The sequence below is a fragment of the Heterodontus francisci genome, chromosome 16 (assembly GCF_036365525.1).
Source record: "Heterodontus francisci isolate sHetFra1 chromosome 16, sHetFra1.hap1, whole genome shotgun sequence".
NCBI classification, from domain to species: domain Eukaryota; kingdom Metazoa; phylum Chordata; class Chondrichthyes; order Heterodontiformes; family Heterodontidae; genus Heterodontus; species Heterodontus francisci.
The window spans coordinates 87,114,361-87,139,226 of NC_090386.1; the positions used below are offsets into that span (position 1 = coordinate 87,114,361).

General features: G+C 43.4%; 1 protein-coding gene across 2 annotated transcripts in view; it reads left to right on the top strand.

Annotated features, from left to right (window-relative positions):
- Nucleotides 1-22,242, top strand: part of pigu (phosphatidylinositol glycan anchor biosynthesis, class U) — a 35,610-nt gene extending 13,368 nt beyond the window's left edge. Inside the window, exons 6-12 of one of the 2 annotated variants that reach the window (XM_068048846.1) lie at nt 6,767-6,867; nt 7,805-7,902; nt 10,031-10,185; nt 11,711-11,854; nt 16,118-16,242; nt 19,903-20,045; nt 21,248-22,242. In XM_068048846.1, the coding sequence (XP_067904947.1) occupies nt 6,767-6,867; nt 7,805-7,902; nt 10,031-10,185; nt 11,711-11,854; nt 16,118-16,242; nt 19,903-20,045; nt 21,248-21,361 (880 nt within the window). In that variant the 3' untranslated portion in view covers nt 21,362-22,242. The remainder of the gene's footprint in view (nt 1-6,766; nt 6,868-7,804; nt 7,903-10,030; nt 10,186-11,710; nt 11,855-16,117; nt 16,243-19,902; nt 20,046-21,247) is intronic. The other variant, XM_068048847.1, reaches the window with a different exon arrangement.
- The last annotated feature ends 2,624 nt before the right edge of the window (nt 22,243-24,866 follow it).

The following is a 24,866-nucleotide window of genomic DNA, read 5'->3' on the forward strand; positions in this document are numbered from 1 at the left end:
TGGGTGGTTGATGTTCGGCACAGACTCGGTGGGCCGAAGGGCCTGTTTCAGTGCTGTATCTCTAATCATAATCAAAAGGCTTTTTCCAAGATTGACAGTAAGACTGGATGTTCATTGGAAGCCCCTCTCCTCCCTCGCTACGAAAAGGCTGACTCTTCTGAAACTGTCAGGATGGGGAATATTTTGGTGGTAAATGTGGCTTTAATGGATAAAAACATGAACTTTTAACTATATTTTAGAATCATAGAATAGTTACAGTGCAAAAGGAGGCCATTCAGTCCATCGAGTCTGCGCCAGCTCTCTGCAAGAGCAATTCAGCAAGACCCACTCCCCCCGCCCTTTCTCTGTAACACTGCAAATTTTTTATCTTCACTTGCTTGTCTAATTCCCTTTTGAATGCCACAATTGATTCTGCCTCCACCACATTCTCAGGCAGTGCATTCCAGATCCTAACCACTCGCTGCATTTAAAAAGTGTCCTCATATCTCCTTTTTGGTTGTTTTGCAAATCACCTTAATTTGTGACCTCAACCCTTTCACCAAAGGGAGCATTTTCTCTCCTACAGCCCTCATGATTTTGAACACCTCTATCAGATTTCTCTCAACCTCCTCTTTAAGGAGAGCAACCCCAGCTTCTCCAGCCTATCCTCGTAACTGAAGTCCATCATCCCTGGAATCGTTCTCATAAATTTTTTCTGCAACCTCTCAAGCCTTCGCATCCTTCCTAAAATGCGATGCTCAGAATTGGACACAATATTCCAGCTGAGGCCGAGCCAGTGTTTTATAAAGGTTGTTCATAACTTCCTTGCTTTTGTACACTCTGCCTCAATTTATAAAGCCCAGGATTCTTATTTATTTTATATTGCCTCACCTCATTCTTCCTACCAAAATGTATCACTTCATATTTCTCTGCATTAAATTTCATCTGCCATGTGTCCGCCCATTCCAGCAGCCTGTCTATGCCCATTTAAGTCCATCACTATACTCCTCACAGTTCACAATACTTCCAAGTTTTATGTTGCCTGCAAGGTTTGAAATTGTGCCCTGTACACACCCAACTCTAGGTCATTAATATATATCAAGAAAAGCAGTGGTCCTGGTGCTGACCCCTGGGGAACCCCACTCTGTACCACCCTCCAGTCCGAAAAATAACCATTTACCACTGCACACCTTCCTGTCGCTCAGCCAGCTTTGTATCCTGTCCCTATTATTCCATTGGCCTCAACTTTGCTGACAAACCTATTATGTGACACTTTATCATATGCCTTGCCTTTTGGAAGCCCATATACACCATATCAACTGCACTACCCTCATCAACTCTCTGTTACCTCGTTAAAAAACTCGATCAAGTTAGTTGAACACAATTTGTCTTTAACAAATCTGTACTGGCTTCCCTTAATTGATCCACCTTTGCCGAAAGTGAATTTTGTCCCGGATTCTTGTTTCTAAAAGCTTTCCCACCACCAAGGTTAAAGTAGCTGGCCTGTAGTTATTGGTTTTATCCTTGCACCCTTTTTTGAACAATGGTGTAATATTTGTAATTCTCCCGTCCTCTGGCACCACCCTCATATCTAAGAAGGATTGGAAGATTATGGCCAGTACCTTGGCTCTTACTTCCCTCAACATCCTTGGATGCGTCCCATCTGGTCCTGGTGACTTACTTTTAAGAACAGCCGCCTTTCTAATACCTCCTCTTAATCAATTTTTAGCCCATCCAGTATCTCATTTGCGCCTGCTACACATGCTTGGAGCAAAGGAGAGTGAGGGGAAGTTTGATAGAAATGTACAAGATTATGACCGGTTTAGATAAGGTAGACAAAGAAAAGCTGTTCCCATTAGCTGATAGTACAAAGACAAGGGGACACATGTAAGGTTTTGGGCAAGAGATGCAGGGGAGATGTGAGGAAGAACATTTTTGTGCAGCCACTGGTGATGACCTGCAACTGGCTGCTTATGAGGGTGGTGGAAGCAGAGGCGATAAATGGCTTCAAAAGGAAATTGGATGGGCACTAGAGGGAAATAAGCTTGCAGGGCAATGGGAATAGAACGGGGGAATGGGACTGACTGGATTGCTGCACAGAGAAGCAGCATGGATTTGATGGACCATAAGGCCTCCTGTGCCGTAATGATTTTATGACTATGACCAAACTTATTTACCAAGCTCCAAGCATAGGTGTACATGCACTGTAAACTTGAATTAGATCTTACTGTATTTCCTCAGACTGACCCCACCTTACTATTTCTTACTCTAGTGCTATCTGTCTCTCCCAATCCTTTGTACACCTTGTTTATCTTTTCTAATGCTACATCCTGATTCCCATTCCTCCTGCCAAGTTAGTTTAAGCCGTCCCCACTGACATTAACAAACCACCCTGCGAGAATGTTGGTTCAGGCCCCATTGAGGTGCAACCCGTTGAGTCTGTACAGGTTCCACCTCCAGCAGAACTGGTCCCAATGTCCCAGGAGTTTAAAGCCCTTCCTCCTGCACCATCTCCAGCCACGCATACATCTGCTGTATCTTCCTATTTCTATATTCAGTAGCGCGTGGCATCAGGAGTAATCCAGAGATTACTACCTTTGAAGTCCTAATTGCTGGTTTCTTTCCTAGCTCCCTAAAATCTGCCAGCAAAACCTCTTCCTACCTATGTCATTAGTACAGATATGGACCATGACTTCAGCCTGCACACCCTTAAACTGCAGAGTGACCCCCTCCAGAAACGTGCCTCCATGAAACACTGGGCCTTGCAGATGTACTACAGTGACACCAGCTGCCTCTGAAGCTCCGAAACCCAGAGATGAAGCTGCTCTCCAGCTGACGACACTTCCCGCACATGTGTTTGTCCAGGACATGAGAAGTGTCATGGAGTTCCCACATGGCACAGGATGTGTATTCCACAGGGCAGAGATGTCCTGCCATGCCTCTATCTGTTAGACTAACTAAACTTAACAGAAATAACTCAAGATTTTATTAAAGACACATATATAAAAAGTTGCTCTAGTTTTATTAATTTAATAAAGTAATAGTAAGTTATAGATTCCTAGCTGAGTTTGACACAGCTCCCTAGCCTAATGAGCAAAAATAAAGCTGCACTACTCACCAACCAGTTACCTACCTGCTGTCCTTGATTTTTTTTTTGTTGACTTATGGCCTGCTTTTGAGTCCTGTGATGCCCTGGGCTCTGCTGCCACAACGTTTATAGTTGTTCAGATCTCCCTCATGCTGCTCTGGTCTCTGCTACTGCCACCACCGCTGCGCTGCTATCCTGATGTCACTCCTTGATTTTTTTTTTGGTTGGATTTAACTAATTAAATAAATAAAATGAGGCTAGTCTAAGATATGGCAGAGCAGGTTGTGTGCCTGGACTGCAGAATGTGGGAGTTTGTGTACGGCAAGACTGTCCCGAGCAAACGTGTCTGCAGGAGATGTCTCCATTTTGACTCTCCCCAGCTCACAGTAGTTGAGCTGAAGTGCGAGTTGGAGAGACTCCAACACATAAGGGAGGGGGAGGAACTTCTAGACAGTTTTATCCAGAATACAGTCACACCCAGAGGAAAATGCAGATTCAGGAAAGGGTGGGTGTGACTCGTAGGGAGCTGTGTAGTGGGGATTTGGGAGAGGTTGAGAAGGAGGCCCTGCAGACAGTAGTCCTGTCCAACAGATACAATATACTCGCTACCTGTGAGGACAAGGAGAAAGACTGCAGGGAGGGCAGCCACAATACAGACCAAGGCAGCGTGGCTCAGAAGGCTGTCCAAGGGGTTGGGGGTGGAAGAGCAGAATGGAAATCTGGTAGTTATTAGGGGACTCTATAATTAGGGTATTGATCGCATCCTCTGCAGCCAAGAATAAGAATCCTGAAGGGTGTGTTGCCTACCTAGTGCCAGGGTAAGGGATATCTCACAGCAGCTGGAGAGGAACTTGGAAAAGGAAGGGATAAATCCAGTTGTCGTGCTCCATGTTGGAACAACGCCAGGACCTCGAGGGTAAAATAATCTCTGGATTATTGCCCAAACCATGTGAAAATTAGCATAGGTGCAGACAAATCAGGAGAATTAACATGTGGCTAAAAGGCTGGTGTGGGAAAGAGGTTCACTGGCACCAGTTCTGGGACAGGAAGGAGCTGTACCAATGGGATGGACTCCACCTAAACTGAGATGGGACGCATGTCCTGGTGGAAAGGGTGAATAGAGAGGTGGCAAAGGCTTTAAACTAGTAAGATGGGGTGGGGGAGGGATCTACAAGAAATGTAAGCAACCTAAACGTAAACAAAACAGTGAAGGAGAGTGTAAGAAAGAATAAAGTAAAGGGAGGATATTGATGGCAAGGGAATAAAGCAAGTTATAGAGCAGGAGTCTAAAAAGATGGTTAAACATAAAGTGAGAGGAAATCCTATTAAAAATGAGTTGAAGTGTCTGTATAGCAATGCACACTGTGTCTCTAATAAAACAGGAGAGCTAGAGGCAATCGTGTTAGGCGGAACCAGACGTAATAGGGATTGCTGAGACATGGCTACAGAAAAATCAGAACTGGGAATTAAATATTGCAGTGTATAACATATTTAGAAAAGAATGAGGGAAAAGGGGGCTGTGAAGTAACTACTTATTAGGGATAACATAATAGCAGTAAAAAGGGGGTGGAGCTATCAGCAAAAATTGATATGGATTGCGATAAAGATAATAGATCAATCACATTAATAGGTGTGGTCCACAGACCACCTAATAGTGAAAGAGAGGTGGAGGAAGAATTATGCAAATTAGGGAGTTGCGTAAAAAGCATAGAAGAATAATCATGGGGGAATTTCAACTACCCTGATATTAGTTGGACCGAAGAGGGAGGTAAAGGGAATAAGGGAATGGAGTTCCCATAATGTTTACAGGATTCCTTTCTAACGCAATATGTAAAAAGCCCGACAAGGGAAGATTCGCTATTGGATCTAGTAATGCGGAATGAACCAGAGCAGATAAGAGAAGGAAACATCTAGGCAATAATGACCGTATAATAGGCTCTAAGATCATAGCGAAGGACATAGTCTGATGAAAATCAGGTTAATAGTTTGGAGAAAAGCTGATTTTGAGGGGCTGAGAATAGAACTTGGGAAAATAAAATGGGCAACAAAATTGGCAAACAACAATGTAGAACAACAGTGGGAAACATTTAAAATGGTGTTCAATAGAATGCAGGCTAAAGAGGTTTCCGAGCTGGGGGGAGAGGGATGTTGGAGGTATGGAGCAAACATGAGGAGAGGAACTCCAAAGTGAAGTGGAGAAGGCAATAGTTTGCCTGCCCCTCCACATCCACCCCAAGTGTGCAATATGTTCAAAATTGTTAAGAGAATGATCAAAACATCTTGCACTTTTCACTGTTGCTTTATATTTGAAATGATAATTGTGTGAGAATGGTTACTTTTTTTGTATGATCTAAATTCTTACTCTGTGTGAGAGAGAGAAATTGAGAATAAATGAAAGGCATACGAGAGAGGGAAAGTCTTCAGATAGAGATGCGCGGGAAGTTGAGTGTTATCTGGACCAACTGGGATCAGTTATGTTGGGTTTTATAGAGTTATAGAGAGATACAGCACTGAAACAGGCCCTTCAGCCCACTGAGTCTGTGCCGACCAACAACCACCCATTTATACTAATCCTACGTTAATCCCAGATTCTTTTCTACTTATTAATGACTAAATAGCAACTAACAACTGTCGATCCTTCTGTTCAATGGTTCAGTAACTATTACTTTCAGTTTCTAGTTGATGTTTTACGAATTTAAATCCCCCTTTTTGGTCATCACTGTGCACTCTGAATTGTTAACTATTTCTCACACTAGCTTCCCTATATGCTTCATACATTGTTCTCATCTGGGAGGGCAGCCTGACACCATGCTCACTTCTGGTTCATAACAAGCTGCCATAAAGGCGATAGAGAGGTGGGGGGAGGTCCAGAACAAGGGAGCATAACTTGAAAATTAAAGATGGGAGGCTCAGTCAGGAAGCAGTCCTTCACATAAAGAGTAGTGGAAATCCGGAACTCTTTCTCTTTTGCCCCCGCCCACCCAAACAAATAAAAAGCTGTTGAGGCTGTGCATCAATTGAAAAATTCAAAACTGCGATTGATAGATTTTTGTGGGGCAGGGGTATTAAAGGTTAAGGGACCATGTCAGGTAAATGGCAGATCAACCATGATCTAAATGAATAGTGGAAAAGGCTCGAGGGGTTGAATGGCCTACTCCTGTTCCTGTGTTCAGGTTTAAGCAGTTTGCTTTCTGCTTCCCTATATAGACCCTAGTAGCATTTGGTTAACAAAAACTGTTTAATAAAGTAAAATGTGGTTCAAAAGAGAGAGCCCAGTATCTGTATATATTTTTTTGCCATGACTTTGTTCTCTGAAGCAGTTGAATCTGATTAGTTTGTGCAGCATTCTAAGTGACTGGAAGAATGCCCAGTAAATCAGAGTTGAAAAGTAATTTTTTAAAAATAAATTTGACAATAGCATAAACACGAAAACATCAGATTCAACTTTGCACTCGGTAATGTAGTCTGGACTAATTTTAGATCAGTTACATATCAACTGAAGAACTAACTGATGGCCACTGCTTAGCCAATAAGGATTCAGAAATTAAAATTGTAACATCTTTGATTCATATGTATAAAATTCATTCAACACACCTGCCATCTTTACTCTCTATCCATCACTGATAGATGTGATGAACTCTGTCCCTTGCAATTGTTACAAAATGAGATGCATAAAGAGAGCTTTCTGTTCTGTTCTAGCTATCTGCTGAATCCATTTACTGTGCTCACCTGCGTGGCAAAATCTACTTGTGCCATCAACAATGCAATTATTGCAATTTTTATTTTGGCCACTGTGAAAGGTGAGGCTTGCTTATTTCTTTGTTACAATATAGATAGTGTGTATGTCTGTTTCATGTGCCAAGCATGAGCTTGTTTTCAGTAACTGATCTGGCACACAAGAATTGAACAAGGTTTGCCTGTCATTCTGTGCTTGCGCACAAGAAAAATCGGAGATTAGGACCTGCAACGGTCTCATAAATGTCACTGAACATCCCAGCGAGAAGGAGCAACAGCAGCAGTGGGAAATTGACGAGCACTTAGTGTTTTGTTTTAATCGTGAGAGTAAGTTAAGAGACGAGGAAGTAGTCTCATTTGACTCTGTATTTTAATTTGCTGCAGATTCCTAGTCCCTCCTGAGTGACCACATCTCAACTGGTGCAACAGCTCCAGCGTTTAAGATGGAAAACTCAAGCAGGGCTCCCACTCAAGTGCATCTGTTGGATGTGTCTGTGCATGGACACTAGGTGAAGTGGGATTGGGCTCAAATGTGATGTCCTGCATATTATTGCAACTTGTCATCACGTGCTGTTCAGGCTTGCAAATGAGGGATAGCCAGTTGGGTGAGCTCCTGGAGGATAGCCAGTACCATGGGACTGCAGCTTAGGAAGAAGTAAGCACTTTCAGGAGGGGAGGCAGAAAAACTGGCATGAGAAAAATATTTGGAGATAATGTAATACTGTACTTTGATATAAAATGTTCCATTTCTGAAACACTATCAATGAAAAGATAAATAGAAATCTGAAATGGAAAATGCTGCAGCTTCATAATAACTTATGTAGATGTTGTTTCAGGTGTAACCTTATGCTTAGCATCCTTTGAAAGATTACACCCAAAATGCTAGTTTGCCTTCTCTCTTTGCATGTTATACATTGTTCTTTTAAGATTTATAAAGGATTGTCTGGTGTGTTTAATGTTCCTTGATTTGAATTGACATGGTTTCTGTTTGCCTGTTTTCAGGAAGTGCCTTTATTAGTGCAATATTTTTGGCCTTGGCTGCATACCAATCCTTGTATCCTGTCGCATTGTTTGCCCCAGCGTTACTGTACCTTGCACAGGTGATTATTTTTAATTACAGCTTTGTTATTAAAGAGGGGAGTTCAATTCTGACAAATCCTTTACTAAAGAATGATAAACAACCCTTCCCCTCCCCCTGATGGCAAATTGGATAATTGCACTGTCCAGTGTGGTTCTGCACCATGTAGATCAGGACAGTCGCAAGTTTAATGTCTGAACTGTGCTGAGTTAGTAAGGACAGGATTAGACCTAACTGTTGTCTACCCATCGATCAAACAGCCAGTCAGGGAACACACTACCATGAAGAATTGCCACTTGTGTGAGTACCAGAAAGCTGTTGATGTGCATGGAGCCATACCAGATCCTGAGTCACTGCTTTGGGGAGAAGGCATTTAACGTTGGATGTGTACCCTATAGATTTTGGAAAATTAATGTCCCCTGATTTTCAAATTAACTATTCTTATGGCTATCATAAATTGAGCATGTAATGAAAAGAGTCCATTGAACATTGCCAGCCCAGGCAATGATGGATGTGGTGCAATTGGCCCCTGTTTCTGGACAAGGATAAACCTGCCAAAATTCCAGATTACTCCTGTAATTCAGTGACTCCTGCTAGAAAGGTGTATTGCTGGGAATTGGCTGAGGCCAGCATCAAACTAGGCTGTGACGTAACATTTCCCCCACGCCCCCACCATCCATTCCCATGGTCAGACAACCTGCTGAGATGTGCTGAAATCATCAAGGGTCCTACATAAACAATGACCAATTTGGGAAGCTGCCAGTATCCGGGGCCTAAGGAGCTGTACTTTGGCATTTCAGGCAAGATGGCGAGTTGTGTGGGCTGGAATTTGTGTCTGGAGCATAAATTAGCCCTGTAATATGAGGACTCTGGGGTATTCGTTGATGTAAACAAAGGGAGCTTTCTTTTCGGTTCTAACCAGCTCCTGAATCTGTTCAAAAGCAAAATACTGCAGATGCTGTAAATCTGAAATTGAAACAGAAAATGCTGGGAATGCTCAGCAGGTCTTGCAGCATCTGTGACAAGAGAAACAGTTAATGTTTCAGGTCAGTGACCTGATCTGAAGAAAGGTCATCTACCTGAACCGTTAACTCTGAATCTGTTCACTGTGCTTACCTGCTTGAGTGTGTTGAGTGTTGAGCGCAGCCTAAGAGCTAATTCCCCATATGGTGTATTCCCTGAATTTTGCTTCTTCCAGACAACTAAACATTGGCTGTCTTATCTTCCATAAAGGCACTACATCTTGCTGTAGTTGGGAAGTAAGAACACATAAAACTACTTACTGAAGATCAGAATAAAGTGAATTGGCTTTTACAATGACCATGAAGCTGGTCCTTTGTTCTGACTGATGAACTAAAACTTCTGAGTAGGCTGAAAAGGGAATGTTCACTGTGGGAGTTGGGGGAGGTGGGAGTTCACAACACAACCCATCTTGCCTTTATGGCTGAAGTACAATATGGGAAGGCAATGAGTGTTAGTGGATAAATAAAAGATTCCATAGGAGACTAAATACAGTTGATGCTAGTCAATGATGGTGTCATTATTTTTACTTCTTTAAGCAAATGTTCCAGTGGGTAACATCACTGAAGCTTCCTGTGCATTGAAATAAATGTCTTTGCTGCAGAGATCGAGACCTTTTAGATGCAGTTCTCTGTGGAAATAAAGAGGAATGAGTGCTTTGCATTGAAAATACATGTCTGTTGATAGCATAGTGACACTGCCTTGGTGCTCCAGTGTGTCGGGCCACTGAGTTTTCAAAGTGTAAGTGGGAAAATCACATCTAGGGTTCCCCACATAGTGTGGTCCCATCTTCCATGCTAAATTGATAGTCGTGGAGGTTGGAGCAAGGCATGTAACTGTCGTACTGGTATACTGTTAGCTGATTCCGTTGGTGATACTGTTCTGAGGGTAGGTTAAGGCATGTTTCGGGGCAGACTTTAGGGAACTTTATATCTAACTAACTGCTATACCTGAGCTTAGGGGTCAAGGAGATGCTCAGTACTAGGAAACTGCTTTGTGTAAATGGCCGTGAACTTGAGCAGCAACATATTTTTCTTATTAACAGTTGTGAGAAAAAGAGCAAATAATGAATGATTTGAAATGTGTCAAAGTATATATATTCATGTTTCTTTTTTTTAATCTTGCCACAGAAACACCATGTATTGGTGAGCCTGCACAACACTGCTTTCTTGGTGTATTTGTTCAAGTATGCATTCATGTTTTTGGGTTGCCTGACGGTCAGCTTATGCTTGTCGTTTTTCTTGCTGAGTTCGTGGAGTTTCATTCCCTCTACCTATGGCTTCATGTGAGTTGTTATTCATAAAACTTATTCAGAAACATCTTAAAAACAGTCATCTGAGTTTTAAAATGATGACTTGCTGTCCAAGTTTAGGACCTTTTTTCCAAGAGGAGAGGTGCCATGTTGGGACAGCTGCAGTCTAAAAGTGAAAGGGAAATCGAACAGAATGAAATTTTTGTTTTACACTAATACTTTTAAGAACCAAAAACTCTTTCCAGGTTTCCACGTACCCCTACTATTGGCTATCCTTTGCAAAGATAATTGGGATGAAGTGGGACTTTTCGAAGCTCCCCACCGCACCCCGCCACTCCAAAAAAAAAAATCTCCCTTTTATTGTCTGTTAGCTTCACCCATGTGGTTGTTCTGCATAGGTAAGCTTGAACGAGGGGATCATCACAGTCAAGCTGTAGTCTCAGTTGAGATGAGCAAGGAAATTATATATAATCACTCGCTCGCTACAGCTTAACAAAGGGGTACATTGGCATAGTGGTTATGTTATTGGACTAGTAATCCAGAAGCCTGGGTTCATGATCTGGGGACATGCATTCAAATTCCAGATGGCAACTGGGAAATTTACGTAGGGTGGCACAGTGGTGCAGTGGTTAGCACTGCAGCCTCACAGCTCCAGGGACCCAGGTTCTATTCTGGGTACTGCCTGTGCAGAGTTTGCAAGTTCTCCCTGTGACCGTGTGAGTTTTCGCCGGGTGCTCCGGTTTCCTCCCACAGCCAAAGGACTTGCAGGTGATAGGTAAATTGGCCAATGTAAATGGTAGGTAGGTGGTAGGGAATATGGGATTACTGTAGGGTTAGTATAAATGGGTGGTTGTTGGTCAGCACAGACTTGGTGGGCTGAAGGGCCTGTTTCAGTGCTGTATCTCTAAATAAAAGTAAATCTGGTATAAAAAGCTAGTATTAGTAAAGGTAATGATGAAACCACTGTAATGCTGTTAAAAACCCATCTGGTTCACTATTGGCCTTTAGGGAAGGAAATCTGCCATCCTTGCCCAGTCTGGCTTATATGTGACTGCAGACCTACAACAATGTGGTTTACTCTTAGCTGCCCTCTGAAATGGTCTAGAGAACTCCCTCCTGCTCCTTGAATAGAGCCATGGGATCGTGCACATTCCACTTGAACAAGCAACGGCCCTTATCTTGTCTGAAAGGTAGCAGCTTTGACAACACAGCATTCCCTTAATACTGCACTAAAGTGTTCATCTAGATTATGATCTTAAACTCAATTAAATTTCTGATTGTAGACTCATTGATAAACTGATGTTAAAAACCCAGCTGCATGCAAATTGAGATGATGTGCATAAGGCCTAGAAAATTAGGAAACTCTACACATTGTAAGAAGAAATAATCTTAATGGGTCCCGTACATGGCATTATGCTAAAGTGACTTAGAGGTCTTCCTTTATAACCTATTCTCATTAAGCAATTTTGAAAGACTCCTAAATGTGTACTGCATGGTGTAAATTTTGTGAAAAAATACACCCACTTATTTTTTGGCTAAATCCTTTATTTGCTTTTAGTCTTTCTGTTCCAGATCTTACGCCAAACATCGGTCTTTTTTGGTACTTCTTTGCTGAGATGTTTGAGCACTTTCGCCTGTTTTTTGTGTGCGTGTTTCAGATCAACGTGTTCTTCTACACTCTTCCATTGTCAGTGAAATTAAGGTGAGACTTTTGTTTTGTCATAATTGTTTTTTAAAAATACTAAGAAGTCCTTTAATATTGAAAAAAAGGACTTTTTGTGATCAGTGACTGAATGTTGACTTGGTATTTGAAGTGCAGGCTGTAAACTCGTATCTCAGCAACAGGAAGATTTTGCGACAGTCTTGTGACTTCACTGTTGCTAGCCTTTAATTTCAGTTCTGCAGTGTGAAATAGACTAGAGGGAGCTATGAGCGCTAAAAGCCAGTTGCTGTTGGAGTCCTGGGTTTGTAGACCAGAGGAAGAGGCCTGTTCTCTCTGAAAATAAGCTTTGCATTTCACAGGAAAAAGTGCTACATTTAAGGTGAGGTTTTAACCTGCCTGAAGAGAGAGAAAAGACCCAAAGACAGAGGAGTTGTTACACTTTGTGAAGAAACACTGCTTTGGAGAAAGGAAGCCTTGTGTGTTGGTTGTGGCAGGTTGCTGTTGCCTCCATTCTCAAGAATCCCTGCCTGAAGAGTGAGTTCTGTTGTTTTTGGAAGATCCTGACATCTCAAAGTTTCTACTGTTAGACTGCTACTTTAAAATTTAAGTAAAACTGTAGCTACACCTTAAGCTGAAAGATGCTCGCTGCAGATGAATTTTCTTGAACACCCACCCATCGCAAACTGTTGATCAGTGTCACCTGGAGAGACTTTAAGTGGCATCTGACTATTCGATTCTGGAACACCTTAACAATCCGAAATCCTACCAGAAGTTACAACCCAGTTATTTTATTATTCCTAATAAACTGTTGTAAAATCAATATATCCGGTTTCCCCAGTTAACCGGTGGTTTTTGATTGTGTGTGTGCACATGAGGGCCAGGAAGAATAAGAAGTTATAAAATCTTTTCATACATATAAATTTATCTCATTATACTTTAAAACTTGGTTTATTAATATATGGTTAATTTTGTTGTTTAAAGAAACCTGGTTTGGTGTGCTTTATTCTGGGGGATAAATGGAGTGTTTAATTTGGCTAATTTCTGATAGGTGGGAAACTTTACAAATATGCTGTGACCTGTGGAGTAGTGGGACTGAATTAACAGTGCATTACTCCTGCCTTGGTCATGACAGTTTTAAGTCAGCTTTTACAGTGTGTTCTCTATTTTTATGTCTCTTTAATTTTTTTTCTCTCACAAGCTTTCTCCCCTTCCCAGAGATATTGCTAGTGTATTGTTCCTTGGTTGTCAGCATCCTTCTGTTGCCTCATCCAAGTTGCCATTATTCACGTTAGTCTAAGACCATGACTGTTGTCAAGCTATTCAGCTGTGAGGGCACCACAGCTGAACCCAGCCTTCTCCTTGCCCAGTGGCTCGACACACACTTTCCATTCGGTTGCTACATGGCTATCAGATGCAGGCAACCAGTACCTAATGTTACTGAGGTGAACTGTATGCTACCTCACCAGCCTCAGTTAAGATCAGTTAATTCACCACAGACCAGGGATTGAACCTTGTAAGAAAGAAAGACATGCCCTTTCGTGAATGGCGGTGGACAATTAAACAACTGACAGGAGGAGGAGGCTCCACTAACATCCCCATCCTCATTGATGGGGGAGCCCAGCACATCAGTGCAAAAGAAAAGGCTGAAGCATTTGCATCCATCTTCAGCCAGAAGTGCTGAGTGGATGATCCATCTCTGTCTGCTCCTGAGATCCCCAGCATCACAGATGCCAGTCTTCAGCCAATCCGATTCACTCCACATGATATCAAGAAATGGCTAAAGGCACTGGATACTGCAAAGGCTATGGGCCCTGACAACATTCCGGCAATAGTACTGAAGATTTGAGCTCCAGTACTAGCCACACCCTTAGCCAAGTTGTTCCAGTACAGCTACAACACTGGCATCTACCCAGCCAATTACTGTCCTATCAGCAAAGTAATGGAAGGGGTTGTCGACAGTGCTATCAAGTGGCACTCACTCAGCAATAACCTGATCACTGAATCTCAGTTTGGGTTCCACCAGGGCCACTCAGCTCCTGGCCTCATTACAGCCTTGCTCCAAACATGGACAAAAGAGCTGAACTCCAGAGGTGAGGTGAGAGTGACTGCTTTTGACATCAAGGCAGTATTTAACCGAGTCTGGCGTCAAGGAGCCTGAGCAAAACTGGAGTCAATGGGAATTGGGGGAAAGCTCTCCGTTGCTTGGAGTCATGCCTAGCACAAAGGAAGATGGTTGTGGTTATTGGAAGCCAATCATCTCAGTCCCAGGACATCACTGCAGGAGTTTCTCAGGGTAGTGTCCGAGGACAACCATCTTCAGCTGCTTCATCAATGACCTTCCTTCAATCATATAGTCAGAAGTGGAGATGTTCGCTGATGATTGCGTAATGTTCAGCACCATTCGCGACTCCTCAGATACTGAAGCAGCCCATATCCAGATGCAGCAAGGCCTGGACAATATCCAGGCTTGGGCTGATAACTGGCAAGTAACATTTGTGCCCCACAAGTGCCAGGCAATGACCATCTCAAACAAGAGAGAATCTAACCATCTTCCCTGGACGTTCAATGGCATTATCATCGTTGAATCCCCCACTATCAACATCCTGGGGGTTACCATTGACCAGAAACTGAACTGGACTAGCCACTTAAATGCTGTGGCTACAAAAGCAGGTCAGAGACTGGGAATGCTGCAGCGAGTAACTCACCTCCTGACTCCCCAAAGCCTATCCACCATCTGCAAGGCACAAGTCAGGAGTGTGATGGAATACTCTCCAGTTGCCTGGATGGGTGCAGTTCCAACAACACTCAAGAAGCTCGACACCATCCAGGACAAAGCAGCCCGCTCGATTACTACCCCATCCACCACCTTCAACATTCACTTTCTCCACCACTGACGCACATTGGCAGCAGTGTGTACCATCTACAAGATACAGTGCAGAAACTCACCAAGGTTCCTTCGACAGCAATTTCCAAACCCGTGAACTCTACCATCTTGAAGGGCAGCAGATGTATGGGAACACCACAACCTGCAAGTTCCCCTCCAAGTCTCTCACCATCCTGAGTTGGAACTTTATCGTCATTCCTTCACTGTTGCTGGGTCAAAATCCTCGAACTCCCTTCCTAACAGCAGTGTTGGTTTACCTACACCCCAAGGACTGCAGTGGTTTAAGAAGGCAGCTCACCAGCACCGTCAAGGGCAATTAGGGATGGGTAATAAATGCTGGCCTAGCCACTGACACCCACATCCCCCGAACAAATAAAAAACATTTTATATACCACCTTTCATGATCTTAGGACATTACAAAGTGCCTTACAGCCAATGGAGTACTTTTCTTTTTGAAGTGTAGTCACTGTTGTAAGAAACGCAGTAACCAATTTGCACACTGCAAGCTCCCACAAACAGCAATGAGGTAAAGACTAGATCATCTGTTTTTAATGATGTTGATTGAGGGATAAATGTTAGCTAGAACACCAGGGTAACCTCTCTGCCCTTCATCAAAATACATCCAGCTCAGAGAGCAGACAGGGCATTGGCTTAACATCTCATCCAAAAGATGGCACCTCTGACAGTGCAGCGCACTCTCAGTACTGTCCTGGAGTTTCAGCCTAGATTTTTATGGTCAGGTCTCTGTAGGGGGACTTAAACCCACAGGGTTCTAACTCAGGCGAGAGTGTTACGAACCTAAGGCCTTCCTGGTCTGTGTGACTTAGCTTCTCTGTAGCAAAGCCTGCTGAGTGATTGACAGAACCTAATAAAAATTCAGGAGTACAAATCTTGTGTCTTTTTACCTGTTGATTTCATATTATGTATAGAATATGTGTAAACTGTTTACTTTGAACAAAATTGCTCTTAATCTTGTGAAGCGCAGTTTAGCAAATGCAAATAGAAAATTTGTGTGCACTTGTATTGTGCCATGCGTGTGAAGCTGCATTGCACTCCCCTGCAAGTTCTCCTATTGATGAGTAAAGCTCACTGTCCAGTGGAAGCACTTACCCAGAGTCAGGAAATGAGGACAAGTAGGAGGCTGAGGAACCCTGTCCACAAGCACACAACTCCTAGTAGTGCTGAGAGTGCATAGGAGGACATTAGTCTTCTGTATGAATGGATGAATGCAGAACAGCATTGGCAGAGGTTTTGTTGCTAGTTGCTTGCCCTCTGACTGAGCTGAATTGTGATGTGGGTGTGTTACAGAGAGACTCTAAAAATCATTTGCTTTAAATATTAAAAATGCAAATGGCTTGCATCCAGTTCACACCTACAGAAGCTACTCATTGATATGCTACTCTTTATTCCTTTTGCAGAGATCATCCTATGTTTTTCATGTTCATTCAGATTGCAATCATTGCAATTTTTAAGTCTTATCCTACTGTCGGGGATGTAGCACTATATATGGCCTTCCTACCCATGTGGAATCACCTTTACAGATGTAAGTACAACATTAATGGAATGTACAAGGCACTAACAATATTATTTTATATTTTTCTTTATTGTCCTCTTTTCCTCTGCTGGGGAGTAGTTGCATCCGTGCTAGCAGCCCCATAATACCTCACCAATGTGACGGGCTGTTTGATCTTAGAAATCATCACAGTGGAGTCTGAGCCTCTCCATCACCTGCCACCCACACACTTGCACCTTCCAACAGAGGTTACTCATGTCAATGGGTAATTATTGCCATTCCTCATCCTAGGGCAAGCAACTGTTAACTGAATGGGGGTATGGTTTAGTGGTTATGCTACTAGACGAGTAATTCAGAGGCCTGGAATTAATAATCCACAAAGCATGAGTTTAAATCCTATCATGTCATTGTGAGAATTTCAAGACAAGTTTTTAAAAAGAGCTGGCATTAGACAAAGTGACCGTGACCAATGTTCCCTCTAAGCTACATGGGTGCGCAGCCCCACAGCAATTGAGAATGTGCCATGCAAGAGGCCATGCAAAACAAGCGGTCCCTTTAAGATGTGTGCATGTGCAGCCACTTGGCAATCTTAAAGGCATTGTGCACAGTGAAGGGAAATTAGAGGGAACGTTGACCGTGATGATGTGTGATTGACATTAAAACACAACTGGTTTGCTAATGTTCTTATGAAGAAGGAAAACTGCTGTCCTTACCCAGTCTAGCCTGTCTGTGATTCTAATCCCATGACAACGTGGTTATCTCTTAACTGTCCTCTGAAGTGGCCTTGCAAGTCACTCAGTAGGCCCATCACTATTTTACCAGGCCAACTATGGATGGGCAATAAATACCAATCTTGCCAGCGACATCCACATCCCAAGAATGGCTACAACAAAAATACCCATGCTGCTGCCCTGGCTGAGATCAGTTAAATCACAGATCAGGAGTCAAACCTCTTTCTGAACTGAGCCACTTGAGCACTCATCACTACTTGAATCTGGGACCCTCCTGTGATCTTCTGCATCAACAAAATCTTATCTACCAAGACAACAGGGAAAAGTAGGGAGTTTTGCTGATTGATAAATATTTCCTTCTGCTCTCAGTGCTCCAATAGGTTTGTGCTACAGAGTGACAGACTCTTCCACAGGCGCTGCAGATAAAATTGGTTGTCAGGGCTGTTACACAGTTGGCTCTCTCCTTGCGCTTCTGTCTTTTTTCCTGCCAACTGCTAAGTCTCTTCGACTCGCCACTCTTTAGCCCCGCCTTTATGGCTGTCCACTGGCTCTGGTGATCACTGGCAACTGACTCCCACAAGTTGTGGTCAATGTCACAGGACTTCATGTCGTGTTTGCAGACGTATTTAAAGCGGAGAGATGGACGGCCGGTGGGTCTGATACCAGTGACGAGCTCGCTGTACAACGCATCCTTGGGGATCCTGCCATCTTCCATGCGGCTCACATAGCCAAGCCATCTCAAGTGCCGCTGGCTCAGTAGGGTGTATATGCTGGGGCTGTTGGCCTGCTTGAGGATTTCTGCATTGGAGATACGGTCCTGCCACCTGATGCCAAGGATTCTCCGGAGGCAGCGAAGATGGAATGAGTTGAGACATCGCTCTTGGCTGACATACGTTGTCCAGGCGTCGCTGCTGTAGAACAAGGTACTGTGCACACAGGCTTGAAACACTCGGACTTTTGTGTTCCGTGTCAGTGCGCCATTTTCCCACACCCTCTTGGCCAGCCTGGACATAGCAGCAGACGCCTTTCCCATGCGCTTGTTGATTTCTGCATCGAGAGACAGGTTACTGGTGATAGTTGAGCCTAGGTAGGTGAACTCTTGAACCACTTCCAAAGCGTGGTCGCCGATGTTGATGGATGGAGCATTTCTGATGTCCTGTCCCATGATGTTCATTTTCTTGAGGCTAATGGTTAGGCCAAATTTGTTGCAGGCAGCCGCAATCCTGTCGATGTATTCTGTGTGGGATGTTAATGCAGCATCGTCAGCAAAGAGGAGTTCCCTGATGAGGACTTTCCATACTTTGGTCTTCGCTCTTAGACGGGCAAGGTTGAACAACCTGCCATCTGATCTTGTGTGGAGGAAAATTCCTTCTTCTGAAGACTTGAATGCATGTGAGAGCGGCAGTGAGAAGACGATCCCAAACAGTGCAGGTGCAAGAACACAGCCCTGTTTCATGCCACTCAGGATAGGAAAGGGGTCTGATGAGGCACTGCTATGCTGAATTGTGCTTTTCATATTGTCATGGAATGAGGTGATGATACTTAGTAACTTTGGTGGACATCCGATCTTTTCTAGTAGTCTGAAGAGACCACGTCTGCTGACAAGGTCAAAGGCTTTGGTGAGATCAATGAAAGCAACATAGAGGGGCATCTGTTGTTCACGGCATTTCTCCTGTAGCTGGCGAAGGGAGAACAGCATGTCAATGGTGGATCTCTCTGCTCAAAAGCCGCACTGTGCCTCAGGGTAGACACGCTCAGCCAGCTTCTGGAGTCTGTTTAAAATGACTCGAGCGAAGACTTTCCCCACTATGCTGCGCAGGGGGATTCCACGGTCGTTGTTGCAGTCAGCACGGCAACCCTTGTTCTTATAGTGGGTGATTCTACTGGCATCGCGCATGTCCTGCGGTACTGCTCCCTCAACGCAGCACAGGCAAAGCAGTTCATAGAGTGCTGAGTATAGCAGGCTTGGCACTCTTGATTATTTCAGGGGTAATGCCGTCCTTTCCAGGGACTTTTCCACTGGCTCGAGAATCAATGGCATCACTGAGTTCCGATTTTGTTGGCTGTTCGTCCAGCTCATCCATGATTGGCAGAGACTGGGCTGCATTGAGGGCGGTATCAGTGACAACATTTTCCCTGGAGTACAGTTCTAGGTAGTGCTCCACCCAGCGGTCCATTTGCTTGCGTTGGTCAGCGATGGTGTTCCCTGATTTAGACTTGAGGGGGATGATCTTCTTGATGGTTGGCCCAAAAGCTCTCAATGCCATCATACATTCCTCAGATTTTTCCGGTGTCGGTGGCCAGCTGAATACGACTGCATAGGTGTTGCCAGTAGTCATTTGCACAGCACCTGGCTGTTCTTTGTGCAGCGCTTCTGGCTACTTTAAGTGCTAAGGATGTTAACCCGCTGGGGGCTTTCTTGTAGTTCAACAGTGCAGTACGCTTAGCGGCTATGACAGGTTCCAGCTCTTCAAAGTGAGATTGAAACCAGTCTGCATTCTGCTTCTCACGTTTGCCAAAGGTGGTCATTGCTGAGTCATAGATGGCGTCTCTGATGTGGGCCCACTTCGTCTCTGCATCCCCTGCAGGCGTGTTTTGAAGGGCTTTTTCAAGTGAATTTAGAAACTTATGTAACAGCTGTGGATAAGAAATTCTGTTCGTGTTGATGCGCGGGCAGCCCTTCTGCTTAGAGTGATGTAGCTTCTTTGGTTTGAGTCTAACTTTGCTGCACACCAGGGAGTTCTTGAACTCAACTGGTATCTAATGAAAGGCCAGCATATTCTCTTCTGCTTCCCAAGCTGTTTGCAGAGGAAAAGTCTGAATGAGAACTGCCTCTCCTACTGGTAGTGGCTAGGTTAAAGTCTTCCTGCTGTACCCTTGCGCCAATGCATGATTTTGGAAGATACCAAAAATGTGCCAGACTAAAGTGCCAAAATGAATTTATATTTGTATTTTCCAGTCCTTCGGAACATCTTTGTGGTGACGTGTATGCTGATCTCTTCAGCGGTGCTGTTCCCCGTTCTATGGCATCTTTGGATTTATGCTGGAAGTGCGAATTCCAACTTCTACTATGCCATTACCTTGGCTTTCAATGTGGGACAGGTTTGTGTACTAGTTAAACTGCCAGTGTCGACCGATGTGGGTTAATGTTAAATGGATTAATGTTAAGGCAGGAGTCCTGCCTGGATGAGTGGGGACGCTAAGTTGTAGATACAATTCCCCATTAGTGATGCCACTAGATGGAATTTCATGAGGACAAAGGAAGGGAGCTTATACACGCAATATAATTCCATTTGCCTTTAATCAGGAATTCTAAAGCGTAAAATGGGACAAGAGGTGACTGCAAAGCCACAGGAGTTGGCTTACGGCTGCTCGAGCTTTCTCTGCCATTCTCATGGCTGATCTGATCTTGGCCTCAACACTTACCTGCATGTAGCCTTTCAGCACTTGACATTGACTTGGGGTGTTTCAGTAGAATATTTTCCCCTTTTGAAATGACTTACTCGTTAAACCAAGGGTCTGTGTATCTCCCTATAGTCATGATTTTAGTCTGCTTAACAGTGGCTCAGTAATCTTTCTCTCCCTCCCCATCCCTCAAGTGGAAACATTTGAGGCCTGCAAGTGCGCCTAAAATGGTACGTCAGTATATTAATGGAGCTTCCATGGTTTAGGTGGCTAAGTCACCTTAATAAGCTACCTTATTAGGACCATGTTATACAGAATGTGTTCTTCTGTTTTAGTGAAGAAATTGTATTTCTATAGTAACTTTCACAATCTTAGGACATTCTAAAGTGCTGCTGTACTTTTGAAGTGTAGTCACTTGTAATTTAGGAAACGTGGCAGCCAATTTGCACATAGCAAGGTCCCACAGTCAGCAGCAACGCGATAATGGTCAGATAATCTGTTTTAGTGGTGTTGGTTGAGGGATAAATATTGGCCAGAACACTTGGGAGAATTCCTGTACCTCTAATTGATCTGAGGAAGGCACAGCAATTACACCTTGTTAGATACAGCTGCACTTTAGCATATTGTACATTACATAATACAATGCTGCTGACCTTATATTCCCAGGACATCTAATTTATTTTAATAGTCAACAGATAAATGGTCACAAGCCTTGGTTAGTAAGGCATGTTCTGAATCACTTACATCATGGCAATAGTCTATTGCAGGAACCCTGAGCTAGTCCGTACGTGCATGCTACATCACCTATGTTAGTTTGTTAGCAAGATAGTTTGAAGCATCTTTACTTCACATTGGTGTGTCTAACGTGATGACTGATAATGTCTAATATTCCTCCACAGATCCTGTTGGTGTCTGATTATTTCTATGCCTACATTCGGAGAGAATATCATCTTGTCGAGGGACTCCATTTGAAATCCCAGGATGGCAAAGAGGCCCACGTCGTTCTTAAATAAAGGAACCAATTAATGCTATGTATTAACATTAAAATCCCAACACGCTCCTGTTTTATTTTGTAGGGAAGGTACTGTTGCTCAGGACATCTTTAACTGATATACATTGTCCCTTGTTGTGGTATAGCTACGGATTGCAGGATTCAATCACTTCAATGTATTTGTTTTTATGGCGCTCGAAGCACCAGGAGAACATGTGTTTCAAGTTCAAAGTACTGTCAACTTTAAAAAAAAAGTTTTAGAAATCTTAAGTTTTTTTTTTGGAAGTTAGTCCTTAATTTTTTTCTGATTTCTGGACAGTAAGAGTCATGATATTGCACTGGAGCTGTACTAGCCTGGGAATTCAGACGCTCATGTTTATATATCCTCCTGTTTCTCTCTTCCCTTTGCAGCTGTTAGCTGGGTAGTGGGTGACTAAAAACGAGGGTTCCTGTGGAATGTTGGTTAACTCCAGATGGGTTTCTCTTCCCAGCTGTCTTCTAGTATGACGTATATTACAGTGGCTCCCAACTCTACCACGGAGGCTCAGCAGTACCTGTCTTCACTTCTGCGTTACACAAGTATTGGACTGAAGCCTGTCCTTTCTGATGGGTTCACGTGGCATGTGTCTGATATTCATCTCATTCAGGAGACTTGACCACACTTCTGAGAAGTGGAGCTGGTCTTGCTGTCTGAAATCTAAAATTGGTTGGGGGTTGAAGTGTGTGATAAATGGGCTAAAAATATAATTGTCAGGTCTAAATCATTAACTGAGTGTACAATACATCTTTTTCCATATAAACTTTTGTTATAAAACTCTCTGCTACACACCCCAAAATGATTGTAAGATTCTGTTGATAAAGCTAATCAAAGCCTTTGGCTTCTGAACTGTTCAGTTTACATTATTAACCTGTGTTATGTAATGTTTTTCTCACTGTTCACGCACCTCATACTAATGAACAAAATGCTTTTATCATGCAGAGTGGCAGGCATTGCACTTGCTCTCAGATAGGGATAGACTATTATACACTTTATTGGAGACTGTTTTATAAAGAGTGTAGTGTATTCTATTTCATTTCCTCCACCCATGTTATAAGGAGAGTCTTTTCACCTGAGTCATGTGATAAGGAGAGGTCAATTATATTCCCAAGGAATATAATAGTGAGAGGCAGTACATTACAACCACATATTCTGCTATCCTTATGAAAGTAAATTCATGACATTGGCCCCTTCCTTGACCAGCCTCTTGCATTTGGTTTTATGTATAATGAATAATTGTTTATTGAAAAGGGGGCTGGATGGTATACAGGGGTTTAGGATACTGTCCTTTCGCTTATGGTACTGCATTGTAATCTAGGATACTGTCCTTTCATCTTTGGATTTGTATCTAGTCATACTAGCAGGATGAAATTAAAATTTTCTTTGGGTGTAAGAGCCCCAAGTGAATGATGATGAGGACATCTCAATCCACGTCTTCAACAACAGTAACAACATGCATTTATAGAGCGCCTTTAACATGGAAAGACATCCCAAATTATAGAACATAGAACATAGAACATACAGCACAGAACAGGCCCTTCGGCCCACAATGTTGTGCCGATCCTTTGTCCTCTGTCAAGGACAATTTAATCTATACCCCATCATTCTCCTTTATCCATATACCTATCCAAAAGCCTTTTGAAAGTCCCTAAAGTTTCTGACTCAACAACTTCCCCGGGCAAGGCATTCCATGCCTCGACCACTCTCTGGGTAAAGAACCTTCCCCTGACATTCCCCTTATATCTCCCACCCTTCACCTTAAATTTATGACCCCTTGTAACGCTTTGCTCCACCCGGGGAAAAAGTTTCTGACTGTCTACCCTATCTATTCCCCTGATCATCTTATAAACCTCTATCATGTCACCCCTCATCCTTCTCCTTTCTAATGAGAAGAGGCCTAGAAGAGGCCTAAATTGCTCCACATGAGGCAAATCAGACAAAATTTGGCAGAGTTCCAAAGAAAGAGACATTTGGACAAGTGACCAAATGCTTGGTCAAAGGTGTAGGTTTTAAGCTGTGTCTTAAAGGATGAGAGCAACGTGCAGCAGTTTGGGAGGGAATTCCAGAGCTTAGGACCTAGACAGCTAAAAGTACAGCTACGAATGGTGGGGTGAAGGAAGTGGGGGATGGACAAGAGGACCGAGTCTCAGGAACGCAGAGTTCTCAGGGTTGTAGAGCTGGGGGAGGTTACAGAGATCGGGAGGGTCTGTGGCAAACAAATTGACTGGTACCTAGGAGCTAGCTTCCACAAATTAGGACTCTTGGCCTAGAGGTGAAAGCAGTGCTAAAGTCAGTGCATCATGCCGTCCCCAGTCCGGCTCTTTCTAAGCACTGGGGCATTTTTCTTTTGTCATTTGCAATTTCCTTCAGTTAGTTGTTTAACAGAGGCGGTGACTCCCAACAGCAATTACTGGGAATGTAACTTATTTATTCACACTTTCAAATGTGTTCCATGTGGTTCAGCTTTATTTTTGTATAGCCTTCATTTTGAAGTCCCATTCTGCAAAGCATTGATCCAAAAAGCGAGCAATCATGCTTCACTGATGTCGAATATAGGCTTCCTTGTGGAAGCCTGGTTAGTCTATTTCTAGGCTGGTTTGAGAGGTTTTTTTTCCTTACTTCAGTCCTTCACTTGTGTTGCCTCTTTCATTTGAAAGACCTCCTTTAGATAAGTTACATAGCAGAAGTGGAAGCGAGTTTTAATTTGCCTTGTTGAAGATGAAGCAACCAAAGATTTTGGCCCTCTGATGCTTGTGTTTGTGGCAACTGCTGATGTGGTAAATCTTCATCAACCCTTAACCAAAATAAGAGAGGATTAATCTTTCTGCTGAAAACGTTCAGAGTAAATAATAGATTTACTGCGCTGGGCCCCTCATTGGATTGTAGTGAGTTTACAGTTCCGGATGATCCCAGGTCCAGTCCTTAGTTGGTGCTTTAATAACATCGCAGCTGGGAAGTGTTCGACATGCTAGTATAGCCCTCAATAACTAGAAGAGAGAGTTGTGGGGGTGGGGAGGGGTGGATGAGGAAGTGGGGGAATCAGCCAGGGTTCTCACTCCTGATCTCTGTCCAGTGATCCCTGGTGGAAGGAGGACGTGGGTGGGTGTTGGAATCATGTACCTTTGAATAACTTGCTAATACTTAATGTCAATGCGTACATGCAACAAATGGACACTTGTACAGGCTTAATGGTGCCTCATTGCCTGTCCTTCGCAGGAGTCAGTGCCTGAGGGAGAGGAATCTGTGGTGGATGGTTGTTGGGTTGGGGCAGGCGAAGGTGGGGGTTGTGGATGGTGATGGGTGGCTGGTGGAAATTATTTCCCAGAGAGAAAACAATTGGTAGATTGCTACCTGTAACTCAAAATAGTGGTGATTTTCAGTTGGCGGAAACACAGTGGGGACCTAAATATGCCACTGATGATCAAGGCAGTTTAACTTGATAGTTCTCTATGTGCAGCTGGAGCTTTGGTATTCCCTCTGTTGCCTATGC